General features: G+C 42.3%; 2 protein-coding genes across 2 annotated transcripts in view; both read left to right on the top strand.

The window, feature by feature from the left end:
• The window catches only part of Mcm6 (minichromosome maintenance complex component 6), a 29,752-nt gene extending 18,626 nt beyond the window's left edge, over nt 1–11,126 (top strand). Inside the window, exons 10-17 of the mRNA XM_021648625.2 lie at nt 234–341; nt 1,838–1,993; nt 3,868–3,996; nt 5,486–5,647; nt 6,992–7,124; nt 7,926–8,081; nt 9,150–9,289; nt 10,674–11,126. Of these exons, the coding sequence (XP_021504300.1) occupies nt 234–341; nt 1,838–1,993; nt 3,868–3,996; nt 5,486–5,647; nt 6,992–7,124; nt 7,926–8,081; nt 9,150–9,289; nt 10,674–10,790 (1,101 nt within the window). The 3' untranslated portion in view covers nt 10,791–11,126. The remainder of the gene's footprint in view (nt 1–233; nt 342–1,837; nt 1,994–3,867; nt 3,997–5,485; nt 5,648–6,991; nt 7,125–7,925; nt 8,082–9,149; nt 9,290–10,673) is intronic.
• A 3,099-nt stretch (nt 11,127–14,225) lies between these two features.
• Lct (lactase) overlaps nt 14,226–14,890 on the top strand; it is a 47,379-nt gene continuing 46,714 nt past the window's right edge. The window contains exon 1 of the mRNA XM_021648626.2: nt 14,226–14,881. Coding sequence (XP_021504301.1) covers nt 14,239–14,881 — 643 coding nt within the window. The 5' untranslated portion in view covers nt 14,226–14,238. The remainder of the gene's footprint in view (nt 14,882–14,890) is intronic.

The raw sequence follows: 14,890 nt of genomic DNA, 5'->3' as shown, positions 1-14,890 counted from the left end.
GTCTTGCCTAAACAGGAATTAAGAATGTTCTATCCTGTCTTCCATTTGTATAGGGAATGGAAAGGTCTCTGGTAGGAAACTTTGTGAGTTTATCATTTTATCTGAGTTTATAATTATCTACAGGCAGTTTTTCTGATTTCTTTACATATGCTAAACTACAAAGTACTCTACCACTGAGCTATTTCCCCAGCCCTGCAAGGGAGCTCCTTAACACAAGATGTGTTTGGTTTCAGGGTGTCTGTTGTATTGATGAATTTGATAAGATGGACATGAGGGACCAAGTTGCTATTCATGAAGCTATGGAGCAGCAGACCATATCTATTACTAAAGCCGGAGTGAAGGTTTGTATTCCCTTAGCTGTGAGGTTAATGTGTTAAAGATAGCCACTTGCTGAAATACATTGTTTCAATGTGTAATGCTGATCAGAAATTGTAAAATGTGGGCTTTACTGAGAATTCAGTGCAAGTATATTTCTGTCATAGAAAGTAATGGTACTGGTATAATTTTCTTTTTTATTTCTCAAAAATTTAAAGCTTTATAATTATAAATTTAAAGCTTTATATTTATAAAACCATCTTCACATGGTTTTTGGAGATTACATTCAGGTCACCAGGCTTGTATAAAAGGAGCTGTAACCTGCTGAGCCATCTTGCCAGCTGTATTTCACAAAAGTTATGTAAACAGGGGTCTGGAAAGATGGCTCAGCAGTAAAGAGCACTGTCTGTTCTTCCAAAGGTCCTGAATTCAATTCCCAGCAACCACATGGTGGCCCATAACCACCTATAATGAAATCTGGTGCCCTCTACTGGTGTGTACATACACATGCAGGCAGAATACTGTATAAATAATAAATAAAATGTTAGATTATATAAACAAAGCTTGCATTCTTTGATAAGTAGCCTTATAACAAAAATAGCTATTTGTCCCAGTATCACAGAATACTCAGAGTTCAACTGATAATTTACAAGAAAATAACTAGTGATCGTATTATAACCAATATTAGAATCTTAACCTATTAAAAGTAGTAGGTTTGGGGGACAAATGCCTCGGCATAAGAGCATGTACTCTTCACGCAGAGGACTTGAGTTCAGTTCCCTAAGCTCAGAGTGGGCAGCTTAGAGCTCCAGAGATGCCAGCTTCCTCTGCCGGCTGCTACAGGCACGCATGCACATGCGTTTATGAATAGAAACAGGCGTGCACACACATAATTTTAAAAGAAATCTTTAAATTTGGAAAAAGTAACAGATTTGGTTAGTTAAGTTTTAAAGTAATATACTGTATTACTTTAAGTTTAATTATATTTAAGTATAAACTTAAGAGAAATCTTCCCCTACAAAAACTCCTAGCATTGTGGGTACTAGGTATGTGCTTAATATATATCCCTTTCTGGAATACCTTAAGCACAAGCAAGGAAGTAAATACAGCACTTTCTTCCTTTTACTTCATAATTGTCAGTCTTCCCGTAGTAGCACCTACTAGGTCCATTGTGATTTATTAGCCCCATGGCATTTAACTGCATGAACCACCATACATAGAGTCCTTTTCACTCTTGTGTGTCACCAAGATAGAGTAAACTGAGTACCTCCTCTGTCTAGTTACAAGGTAAATTCCTGGCAGAGTGCTGGCTAAGAGACTCATGTCATTCATCACCATGTATAAGAGCCTTTGTGCTATGTTACTATACTTGAGTTTTGATGATCCAGTGGATGAAAAAGCTTCTCCTTTTGCTTCCCTTTAGTTAATTGCATGAGATGGTTTTTTGTTTGTTTGTTTTCTTGTATCTATGTTGGCCAGTTTTGGTTTGTTTTTTATTCTCATGGTTTTCTGTCATGGTCAGGCAACTCTGAATGCGAGGACATCCATTTTAGCTGCAGCAAACCCTGTCAGTGGACACTACGACAGGTCAAAATCCTTGAAGCAGAATATCAATCTGTCTGCGCCCATCATGTCCCGCTTTGATCTCTTTTTCATCCTGGTGGATGAGTGCAATGAGGTAACCACTTAAGCTGCTATTGTTCATGTTTTCCGTTTGTGTTCAGTTTTATGACCTTTTGTGCCCCTCAGGTGTACTACTCCTGGCCTGAGCTATTTGTCCTTACCATCTTCAGGGTGTGATAATACACAAACAGCCCACCATCCCACAAGGTCTTGTGTAACTCATGCTGGCCTTGAACCCTCTGTGTAACCCAGAGTGGGGAGTTCCTCTATTCTAATAGGTACAGTGCAACACTTTGCTTTCAACCTGACTTGAAACATTACCTAAATAAAACTGCCTTGCTTTTGAATGTTTGGGGAACTTGGGCTTAGATTTCTCCTCTTCCCCTTCACAAGTATATGAACATAGTTAACTCCCAGATAATAGTGTAATGTCTAAGAACACACTGAAGCTAGGCTGCTCAATCCTGTCTCCACTATTTACTGAGACCTTGGACAGATAACTTTTCTGGGACTCATGTAAAATAAAGTTAGCATCTACTTGATGAGGTTTTTATGAGGATTGCTTTTAGACATACCCGAGGAAACAGCAATATGCAGTGAGGGCCCTGTAAATGTTCTGCTGTGCTGTTCTTTTGAAAGTTTTAAAATTAGCTTTTAGGTTATCTTATGCCACTAGCTTTATTATAGCTTTTTTTCTTCTGTTGATTTGTTTGTTTGTTTAAAGACAGGGTCTCTATGTAGCTCTGGCTATCCTGGAACTCACTATGCAGACCAGGTTGGCCTCAAAATCACAGGACTCTGCCTCTATTTCCCAGTCCTTAGATTAAGAGTGTGCCCCACCCTTACATGCACATGTGTCAGTAATATTGTGCTAATTGGTTCCTTAACACCCTGGTTGGTTGTTCGGTGGTTGGTTGCTTGGTTTTGACTGGTTCCCTTCCTCCTCCCCACTAGTTTTTCTGTTTTTATAGCAAATGGACTACCTTCCAGGCATCTTTTTAGAGTGGGAGCAAGACAGGCATCAGGGTACTGGAGAGATGTTTTAGCAGTTAAAGGCACTTGCTGCTTTTGCAGAGGATCAGGTTTAATTCTCAGCACCCACGTGGTACCTCACAACCATCCATAACTCTAGTCCAATGGTCTGAAGCCCTCTTTTAGCCCCTGGGCACCAAGCATGTACATCGTGCAAACACATAAACAGGCAGATTTTCTATTGCTTGTTGCTTTTTTGAGACAAAGACTCAACATAACTCTAGTTTGTCTGGAACTTGCTATGTAGGCCAGGCTGGCCTCAAACTCAGAAATTCTGCCTCACCGGTGCTGGAATTAAAGATATATACCACCATACCCAACATAAGATGTGTTTATTTTTTAATTTAAAAACCTATTATAAAAATTTAGCTCATGGTGCTGAAGAGATGGTTCAGCAGTTAAGAGCACTTTATTCTTACCAAGGACCCAGGTTCAATTCCCAGCACCCACATGGTGGCTCACAAGCATTTATAACTCCAGCTCCAGGAGATCCAGTGCCCTCTTCTCACCTTTATGGTATTAGACTTGTATACTGTGCACTGATGTACGTGCAAGCAAAGTACTTGTGCAAATAGAATAAATAAATATAAAAACATAAAACTCTGCTCATAAAGTTGGTACCTGTCAGCTTTTTTCAGGAATCTAGAGGTTAATTTTGTCTTTGTTTCGAGATAGGGTCTCTTGTAGCTTACACTGGCCTTGAACTTCTTTTGTAGTCAAGGCTAAACAAACATCATTAAACTGCTATTCCTGCCTTTACCTCCCAAGTGCTTGGATTGCAAGCGTTCACTGCATGCCCAGATGAGAGATCATTTGTAGCCATAAATCATCTCTTACTATATGGAGTATTTCTTTTGTACTGTGACTGATAGAAGTTATCTTTTTGTTTTGAATTAGGTAACAGATTATGCTATTGCCAGGCGCATAGTAGATTTACATTCAAGAATTGAAGAATCGATTGACCGAGTTTATTCCCTTGATGATATCAGAAGGTATCTTCTCTTTGCCCGGCAGTTTAAACCCAAGGTAATCTGCCCTACTATGCCTGGATAATTTGTGTGTGTGTGTGTTAAAACTGGATTTAAATAAATGGGTTCTGTGGAAATGAATTGAACTTGTTTTGGGTTTTGGTTTGTTTTGGCTTTAGCTTTGGTTTTGATCTTTTGATGTAGGGTCTTCGCTATGTGGTCCAGGTTGGCCTCAAACTCATAATCCTGTTTTAGATTCCTACATTCTCTATTTATAGGAATGTGCCAGTGTACCTAGCTGTATTTTTTTAATGTCCTTCAATCTGTCTTAGCTTATTGCTTGAAAATTTTATACTTGAATGTACTGTTTTGATAATCCACCTCTCCCTTCCAGACCTTGCTCCTCCATATCCCCAACCACTCTTCTTTCCTTTGTATATGCCATTTAAACCCTGCTAAGTGCACTATAATCTCTTTAAATTTTAAGTTTTATGTTTTGTGGGTTTGGAATACTAGTCTGTTTCTTCAGAAACGATTATTTTTTAATTGAATAATTTCCTCATATTTTACTCGTTAAATACTAATAAAAAGATTTTTAGCCAGGGCTGATGGTCTACATAGTGAAACTCTGTCTAACAATAAAAATAAATAAGGATTGTGAGTGACTTGTATGAAGAGTGTATGTTTTCCAGTACTACTGTGTACTCAGTTTCTTGCCTTGAAAAGCTGAGAGCCTTTTAGGTCAGTATATGCTGTGTTTTTACCCTGAAGCCAGCATAGCTGAGCCTCAAGGAAGTCCAAGTGTTAGTTTATTTAATGAGCTTTGGCATCTTGAGGTACAAAAGGCATTTCATTTTATTCTATTGCTTCATTTGTTAAAAATCATTTAGAAATGGTCATTTGCTTAAGCTATTTTATTGTCTTCGTTTTCATAAAATTAGTACATGGAATTTGCAAGCTTCTTAGTGTCAGTTTCTGAATTCATTGTCTTTATTATGATGGATTAAAGCTTCAGCCTCTGTTCCCTGGAGGGTTCCTATCTGGGGGGCTCCTATCTGGGATCCTCTTTAGCTGAAGGGTTTTTTTTGTTTTTACAGTTTATTCACTTTGTATCCCAGCTGTATCCCCCTTCCATGCCCCTCCCCAAGTCCATTGATGGGGGGGTCCTCTGACCCTAGTCTATCAGGTCTCATCAGGACTGGCTGCATTGTCTTCCTCTGTGGACTGGTAAGGCTGCACCTCAGGGGGAGGTGATGAGAGAGCCAGCCACTGAGTTCATGTCAGAGACAGTCCCTGTTCCAATTACTAGGGAAACCCATTTGGAGACTGAGCTGCCATGGGCTACATCTGATCCGGGGTCCTAGGTTATCTCCATGCATGCTACTTGGTTGGAGTATGAGTCTCAAAAACGATCCCTGGGTCCAGATTTTTTTGTTCTGTTGCTCCCTTTGTGGAGCTCCTGGCTTCTCCTATTAGCTGAAGCTTAATATAGCTGGTCCAAGAAAATGAGTACAAATGTCTGCCTGCCTTGACTGATTTTGAAACAGATCTCCAAAGAGTCGGAGGACTTCATCGTGGAGCAGTACAAACGCCTCCGCCAGAGGGATGGCTCTGGAGTTACCAAGTCCTCATGGAGAATCACTGTGCGACAGCTTGAGAGCATGATCCGCCTCTCAGAGTCAATGGCCCGTATGCACTGCTGTGACGAGGTACCACCATCTCTGATAACACAGGGAGAAAGGATTGCATGAGTTGGCTTGTGGACATGTTTTTATCTTTGCTATTTATAGAATGTCCTAGAACCAGTTGATAGTATTCTCTCAGTACAAATGTTGCTATCATGCAGTTATGAAGTATGATAGTTGGACAGATGTTTATTATAGTAAGATTATGGAGTGCAGATACATGTAATTTTTTATCCAGGAGAAACATATTTTATCTTTACAGTGTCCTTGGCCTCTGGCAGGGAATGCAAATGTGACTGTGACTCATGCCTCAGAAGGAGCCTTTCTCCTTAGGGTTCATATAATCATTATGTGGTGGATTTGGCTATTTTTTATTTTGTGTGTGCTTCGGATTAAATTCAGGACCTTGTGCATGCTAAGCATACTCATGACACTGACCTACATCCTTAGTTCCATGGGTTTTAAATTGTTCTTTGAGCTCTGGATTCACAGACATGAATGGGAAGGGGGTGATATTGGAAACCACACATCGGAATCAAACAAAGGGCTTTTGTTTACTTTTATGTGGGAAGTTCATTTGGAATTAAAATTTTGTCTGTGAAAAGGCTGGGTTCATTTGTTTTTCTGAGACAGGGTCTCACTTGTTAATTTGGCTTAAATCCCCAGCCTTCTGCCACATATGCCCATGGGTGGGATTATAGATGCACTTTGGTTTTGAGATAGTATTTAAGGCCCCAAATGGTTTTGAACATGGCATTGTATTGCATGCCTGTAATCCCAGCGCTTTGGAGGAAGAGGCAGGAGTTCAAGGTCATCCTCATCTGCATTTCAAGTTTGAGGACAACTTGAACTGCATGGGTCCTTGTCGCAAAAAAAATCAATAAAACAAGGTTTGGGGATGTAGCTGAATCATAGATGCTTATGTCAGGCCCCGGATTCAGTTCTCAGTGCTCTGAAGCAAGGGAAGGGAGAATGAGAGAGAGAAAGGAAGAAGCCAAGTGGTAGAGGTGTACATCTTTAATTCCACTTGGAAGGCAGAGGCAGGTGGATCTCTGAGTTCAAGGCCAGCCGGGTCTACAGAGCTACCTCCAGGAGAACCAGGGCTACACACAGTCTCGAAAAGAAAAGATAGACAATGGAGCTGGGGAGATAAGATGGCTTACTAGTTAAGAGTGCATAGTGGGCATACTGCTGGCTGTAGAGGTGGCTCGGCTAATAGCTGCTCTTCAGAGGGACGCCACATGTGTGGATGAGGCTTGTTCTTGCCATTTGGGTGAGTTAATACTGCTCTGTAGAGAGCACAGTGTTCTTAGATATTTGGTGTAAAACACCATCTTACATAACTAAGTTGTCTCATTACTGGCTTAGGTTCAGCCTAAACATGTGAAGGAAGCTTTTCGATTACTGAATAAATCAATCATCCGTGTAGAAACGCCTGATGTCAATCTGGATCAAGAGGAAGAGGTGCAGATGGAGACAGATGAACCAGGTGGCATCAATGGTGAGGAGCTGACTCATCTATAGATAGAAACTGATTTTGTAGGATGTCATATTACCAGTGCACTTGTTGTGAAGATGTATTCACGGGAGGGGCACGTGGATTTTAGATTAACTAGAAGCTGAAGGGTGGTTAGGTAGTTACACAGTGTGTGCTTGAAAGAAAGCACATAAAAATGGGGTATTTGACAAACCCTTTGGCCTCTAATCTTACTTAACACTTCTCTTTGGCTCTTGAATTTAAAAGATTTGTGGGCCAGTAAATAGTTCAGTGGGTAAATTCCCTTGCTTAAAACCTGGTGACCAGCCAGTGGACACCGGCCTGTAATCCCAGCACAGGCAGATCGCTGAGTTCAAGGCCAGCCTGAGATTAGTCTGGGACAGCCAAGACTAGAAAAGAGAAATCCTGTAAGATTCTTAAACATCTCAATCACATTAAAGCAGGTGAATAACAGAATCGACCTTGGTAGGTACAGGGAAAAGTTCAAACAAGGTATATATGTCTAAGCTATCCTAAATTTACAGCCTTCTGGTTTAGCCATAAGTGTGTGCCACGATGCCCTACTGCACATGATATCAATAAGATTTCTGTCCCCCATCCCTAAATATTCCTCTCAAGTCAGTTGTCTTTACTGGTAGGCTTTTTATTTAAAATAAATTTATTACTTTTAATAAATAAATTTCAAATTTCTTTATAAAATGTTTTCTGAAGCTCACATTAAGCATAAATATTATGTGCATAGATGCTAGATGACGGATATTAAAAGCAGAAGGACGAGACTCAGGTGGTTGTTTCTTTCCTCAGGTCATGCTGACAGCCCTGCCCCTGTAAATGGGCTCAACGGCCAGAGTGAAGATGCCAGTCAGGAGGCTGTTTCCAAGCCCTCCCTAAGGCTGGGCTTTGCTGAGTACTGCCGAATCTCTAACCTCATTGTGCTCCACCTCAGGAAAATGGAAGAAGGTGAGTGTGTGCCCCACACTGCTTACTTGCTGTCACTCATTCTTGCTCTTTTGATGTTAAGCATTATGTTCCATCAGGAGAAATAATTATTTTTGTTGGCTTACTTTAGGAAGGAAACTTGTATGAGCACAGCTTTTGTACAAGCTCATTGTCAGAAGCAGAATCTTTACATCTGATCATAAAAAGAACAAACATTTTTTTCAGGTGGAAATTACTATGGTTGCTTTCTTTCCAACAGATGATCTCTTAGGTTATTTATATTTTATAGGCATGTTGAACCCAAAAATCTATATAACTACCACAAACATACTTAGAATCCTCTTCTGCCATCAGTACCTGACTCCTGGAACACTTGCCCACTTCTTACCCTTAACTGCTTTACCGTGGTTGCCAGTTTCATGGTTCTCAGTTAGCCACGGGCAGGAAGAAAAGCCATCATCTGTTGGAGCTGGAGTTAATTTGTGAGTGTGGGTGCCCATGGACACCAAAGGGGGGATTCAGCTCCCCAGAGCTAGAGTATGTTGTAAGATGCCTAACGTGTGTGCTGGGAACTGAAAAGTTCCACAGATGACACTGATGGCTTCTGGGCTTAATTCACCATGCAGAATTCCCATCTATGCTGTAGACTTTCACCACTGATTTCACCTACTTGACAGAAATTGAATTGGAAGTAAATTCTGGCTGAGTGTCTTAAGTATAGCACTTAAGAGAGAGAGGCAGGTGAGTCTCTTGAGTTAAAAACCAGCCTGGTCTATGAAGTCAGCTCCAAGCCAGCCAAGGCTACAGAGTGAGAAGACTTTGTCCCAGAAAAACAAAATGAAGTACTCTGAAGAGGAGCTTGTAAATACATGTGCTTTTTATATCTTTTGTATGTGTGTGGAGTGCTGAGGATTGGATCCAGGTCCTACTACATGCTAATAAGCACATGTTCTAAAACCACTGATCTTCACTTTTGCAACTTATTTTGCAATTTCTAAAATCAAAATTTCTTTTATTTTTGTGTGTGCACCACAAATTGGCAATGCAATTTGCTAGAAGTCAGTTCTCTTAAATGTGTTCTTGTTGCAGAGGAGGATGAGTCAGCATTGAAGAGGAGCGAGCTTGTTAATTGGTACCTGAAGGAAATCGAGTCAGAAATAGACTCTGAAGAGGAGCTCATAAATAAAAAGAGGATCATAGAGAAGGTTATTCATCGTCTAACGCACTATGTACGTATCCACTGCCTGGGCTCAGGGCAATATGCAGAGGGTATCCCAACATCTGCACATTCCAGAGTAGGCTTTCTGGGGAGTTGGTTGAATCACTGGGGCCTGGTTGTAATTGTGGGTAAAGAGACTGAACTGTAAGAGAGGGACTTCTTTTCCTGAAATAAACAGACTTTAGGTAAAAGCTGATGGGTGGGCACCTTTTGGATCTTACTGTTGCGGGGGCTTTTCGTGGTATCTTCTTTTAGCTGTACTAGTATTGAACCCTGCGTTTCCATGTACAGTCAGACCTATGCTATATCCATAGCTCCTGTTTGGGTGCTTCTCCCCTCCCCCCTTTGGTTTTTTGAGGCAAGGTTTCTCCGTGTAGCCTTGGCTGCCTCAGTTATAGACCAGGCTGGCCTGGAACTCAGAGATCCACTGCCTCTACTCCCAGAGTGTTGGGATTACAGCTGTGGGACACCACACCCTGCTGTTTGGGTGGGTTTTCACCGTGTTGGTTTCACTTACACTTGGCTGTGTGGTGAATTTTCAGCCCACTAGGATCACTTATTGTTTCAATTTACAGATTGTGTCCCATTCTGAAGTCCACACTTGCCTAGAATTCAAGGTTTTTACACCTTAGCCACCTGAGTGCTGGAATTATGGAGTGTGTACCATCATGGCAGGCTTTGACCCATTCCCAGTTCAATTAGAAATAGAATCTGCCTAGCATGTAAGAGGCGTGGGTATGATACCTCATGCTGGAGAGATGGTTCAGTGGTTATGAGCATGCACTTCTCTCCTAGAGTACCCAAGTTCAATTCCCAACACCCATGTCGGGTGGTTAAAACTGCCTGTAACTCTTCAGAATTAAATTTCTTGAAAAAGAAATAGAAATAGGATCAAGCTGAGCATGGTGGCACACAATTAAAATCCCAGTGCTCAAGAGACTGAGGGCAGGAAAATAGCAAGTGTCAGGCTGGTCTAGCAGCACAGACCATCTCAGAAAGTGAGGAGGGATGCATGAAAAGAGCAAAAAGGCAGTAATTAAAAATTAATAAGAGATGTTAAACGAAACTAAACAGGTTTAGATATTAGAGAATTTTTGCACAATTGTATAATCTTAAAATTCAAGCACAATTTCCTTTTTTGAAGTTAATTGACAAGGATTTGATAAAATGTGTAGGATAGCTTATTAATCACAATATCTGCTGAGTGTCTTAGTTTTTCAAGGCAGTTATACCTAAAGACCAGCATCCTAGTAAGAAAGGGAGTTGAGCAGAACAGATAATGGTTTTAAGGTGTGGTTCTGGTCCGGGGGCTTTTGGAGAGGAAACGAAAGAATGTAAGTAGCAGACATTTGGGAGAGTCTGTGGTTCTGGACTGAAGACAAACTGTTCCGTAGGATCATGTCCTGATTGAGCTTACCCAGGCTGGACTGAAAGGCTCCACTGAAGGAAGCGAGAGCTATGAGGAGGATCCCTACTTGGTAGTCAACCCCAACTACTTGCTTGAAGATTGAAGTACTCAAGGTAACTTTACAGCCAGCATCTGTGGTGCCCTCCCTGCGGCCCGGAGCCTGGCTGGCACGCAGAAGAGACAGTTTCTGGAGCAATGCCTGGGGGTGGTTTGAGGAGTGACGGCTGAGTTCATGGCCCTTGAATTGCATACTGGGACAGGCTTGGGCACTTCGTGCTTTTGTTCTGTTGAAGTTAGAACCCAATCATGTTCTTTCTGTAAGACCTTTGTCTTCATATGTAGGAAAGATCCGCTGCTTTTGTTATAGACGTATCTGGAAATTGCCTTCAGTTTCCAGCCAATGCTTTTATTCATGAAAATAAAAGAACTTGTTCTGCGATTGTTGGATTCATTTCTGCTCTTGATTATTACCTTCATTTTCATGGGTGAGCTGCTGCTTTTTTTAATAAATACTGAATGTACTTGGTAGGTGGCCATAAGTGCTGCATTATCTGTGTGCAAGTCCAAAGACAACTTGCTATGTCGGTTCCCTAGGTCAGACTCTCGCCATCAGCCTTAACTTAAGTCTGTTTGCCGACAGAACCATCTTACCAACCTTTCATTTTTTGTATTACAAACTATCGCTAAGGTTTGTTTTTTTTCCAAAGAATAATACTGAGAGTTTTATCATTGCAACAGTACATGTGCCTTTCTTTCTGACTAGTGTGTTCATGATATGTCTTCCCATCACAGCCTTGAACAACAGATGGCATTTGGGGGCCAGATGGCCAATTAGAACAAGCATTTCTATTATGTGAGAGTTCATAATTAACTTGAGGCAGCAGATATGTTAACACATATCTGTAGTCCACCTAGGAGGATGCTAAGGCAGAGAATCAGACTAGAATTTCAGTTAACCTGAGCAAGGACACAAAACCCTATCTCAAAAGGGATGATAGTTGGCATCTAGCACTTGGGAGAGGCAGAAGCATGTGGATGGATCTCTGGGTTCCAGGCCAGCTTGCTCTACCTTCTGAGTTCCAGACCGTCCAGGGCTATAAAGTGAGACTGTGTCAAGAGGGGCTACAGAGAAAGCCCAGTCATAAAGTGATTAAGGGCTTGCCTTAGGGTTACTATTGCTGTAATAAACGCCATAAACAGAAAGCAGGTTGGGGAGGAAAGGGTTCCTTTTGAAAAGTCAGAACAGGAACTCTGAAATGCAGGAATCTGGAAGCAGAGGCCAGGGGTGAGTGCTGCTCACTAGCTCACTCCCCATGGTTTGCTCAGCCTCTTAGAACCCAGGATTACCATCCCAAGGGGTGGTGCCGCCCACAGTGGGCTGGGCCATCCCCCATGAATCACTAATTAGGAAAGTGACCCATAGGCTTGCCTTCAGCCCTGTCTAATGGATGCATTTTTCTCAACTGAAGCTTCTCATCTGATCACTCTAGCTTGTGTCATAACATGGCAGTAGCCATTACGGGGGCCCATGCAAAAAATTTGGGGATGGTGATGCATGCTTGAAATTTCTTTGCTGGGCAGATGAAGACAGGCTGGTCCCTGAGGCCTGGTAGCCTACCTCTGCAAGTCCCAGGACAGTGAGAGAGACTTTAAAAAACAAGATAGATGGCATGTGAGGAACAGCACTCAGCACCAACATGGTGGCTTACAGCCATCTGTAACTGCATGCACTGGGTAGCTCATGGTACACAAGCAAAGCACTCATCCACATAAGTTGTTTTATAAAAATTTAAAAAACCTGCTGAGACCTGTAATCCTAGCACTCTGGAGGCAGAGAGGGGCAGGTGTACTGTGAGGCCAGCCTGGTCTACAAAGTGAGTCCAGGACAGCCAAGGCTACACAGAGAAACTCTGCCTTGAAAAGACCAACCCCACCCCTCAATTTTTTAAAAAGTTGGTTTTTAAGACACCACTAACGGGCTATTCCCATGTTTTCAAAGGGACCATTGAAAAGAGATTTTTTTTTTTTCTGTTAGCAGTGGGGGATAGCTAAGCCCATCATGGGTGGAGCCATCCCTGGGCTGGTGGTCCTGGGTTTTGTTTTGTTTTTAAGATTTATTTATTATGTATACAGTGTTCTCCCTTCATGCATGAGAGAGCACCAGATCTCATTGTAGATGGTGGTGCTCTATGGTGTAAATAGTGAGCCAACGTGTGATTGCTGGGAACTGAACTCAGGACCTTTGGAAGAACAGTGAGTGTTCTTAACCTCTGAGGCATCTCTCCAGCCCAAAAGATTCATTTTTATTGTCATCTAATAGAGATCTGCCTGCAAGTGCTGGGAATACAGGCGTGTGCTACCGCACCTAGCTTTTACATCAAATTTTAAACTGATCTGTCAGTAACAGACTAAACTTTTTTCTTTCAGGCATTTTCAAGTTTCTGTCCTCATATTAAGTGGGAAGTTTGTAAACTTCCTGGCAGGAATGAAGATATTGAAAGAGATCTACAACCCTCTTCCCTTGTCTAGAGATCACTTTGAACTAGGAATCCCAAAGCATTAAGATTTCCCCAAGAATTCCATGCAGCCTTGATAGGACAAGAAAAAACCTGAATCTGGGTGCCAGCCAGGGAAGGCAGAAATTTCACACAGGGACGCAGGTTCCCTTCTCAGGATAAACTGAATGAGTCAGTGATGGGCAGGGCCATACCCTGGCCAGGACTGCTAAGCTGTGCCCCTAGGGGACTAGAGCACTACCTCTGTGGTTAGGAACACTGGCTGCTCTTCAGATAACCCAGTTTTGATTCCCAGCATCCATCTGGTGACTCAAAACCATTTGCAACTCCAGTTCTAGGGGATTCAGCACCCTCCTCTAGCCTCTGCAACTACCTGGCATGGCCATGGTGCATGTGCATGCAGACAAACACTCATACACATAAAATAAACATTTCAAAATACTAAAACTTATGTCAGGACCCTAAAGGTGGGGCTAAAGGTTCTGTGGAACTCTTTATTCTTTCAAATGTCCACACTGAGTAATTCTTTTGTTTCTTTCTTTTGGGTTTTTTTTTTTCACTGTTAGGCATTTGGGGAAACAGGTAGCTGAGCTGAGCTTGTTGGGGTGCCAGGGCCCAGACACCCTAGCAATTCCAATACAACTATCTCATGATATTTATGTTTATAAAGATTAGGACCGAGGCTCATTTAATACACGCATGAAGACCTGGGTTTGTCTGCTCAGCATCATATAAAAAGTCAGCTGTGATGGCACACACCTGTAATTCCGCACTAAAGAGGCTGAGACAGTTTCCCAGGGCTTGCAGCTGAGGAAGACACCCAAGATGTACCTCTGGCCTCCACAGGTGTGTGCAGACAAGTGCACAAACATATACACAAACACAAAACATTTTTCTCTAGATTACACTGGTTGAACAAAGTTCTGATTTAACTATCCTAGATAACCCAGTTAAATATTGTGTAATCACTTATTTTACGGCCCTGGCTGTGGCTATAAAGTCAGGATTCCTTCCACATGTTTCAGTTCCTTGAACATGGAGCTGCCTTGGACAGCACTCTTCCTGAGTACTGTCCTCCTGGGTCTTTCATGCCAGGGGTCTGACTGGGAATCTGACAGAAATTTTATTTCAGCCACTGGTCCTCTAACAAATGACTTAATACGTAGCCTGAGCCTTCCACCGGGAAACCAGGGCTCTGGTGTAGCTGGTAACACCGACATCTATACCTGCCAGCAGCCATTGCCCTCTTTCTTGCCTCAGTACTTCAGCAGTCTCCGTGCCAGTCAGGTCACCCATTACAAAGTACTTCTGTCGTGGGCACAACTTCTCCCAACAGGAAGCTCCAAGAATCCAGACCAGGAAGCAGTGCGGTGCTACAGACAACTCCTCCAGTCCCTGAAGGCCGCCCAGCTTCAGCCCATGGTGGTCCTGTGTCCCCAGGCCCCACCCACCAGCAGCAGCATCCAGCAAGACGGGGTCTTTGCTGACCTCTTTGCCGACTATGCCACATTCGCTTTCCAGACTTTTGGGGACCTTGTTGAGATCTGGTTCACCTTCAGTGACTTGGAGAAAGTGATCATGGACCTTCCCCAAGATTCAAAAGCCTCTGGTCTCCAAACGCTCAGCAATGCCCACAGGAAAGCCTTTGACATTTACCACAGAAAATACTCTTCTCAGGGTGAGTACA

The sequence above is a fragment of the Meriones unguiculatus genome, chromosome 18 (assembly GCF_030254825.1).
Source record: "Meriones unguiculatus strain TT.TT164.6M chromosome 18, Bangor_MerUng_6.1, whole genome shotgun sequence".
NCBI classification, from domain to species: Eukaryota; Metazoa; Chordata; class Mammalia; order Rodentia; family Muridae; genus Meriones; species Meriones unguiculatus.
This window is presented reverse-complemented; position numbering and strand designations above follow the sequence as displayed.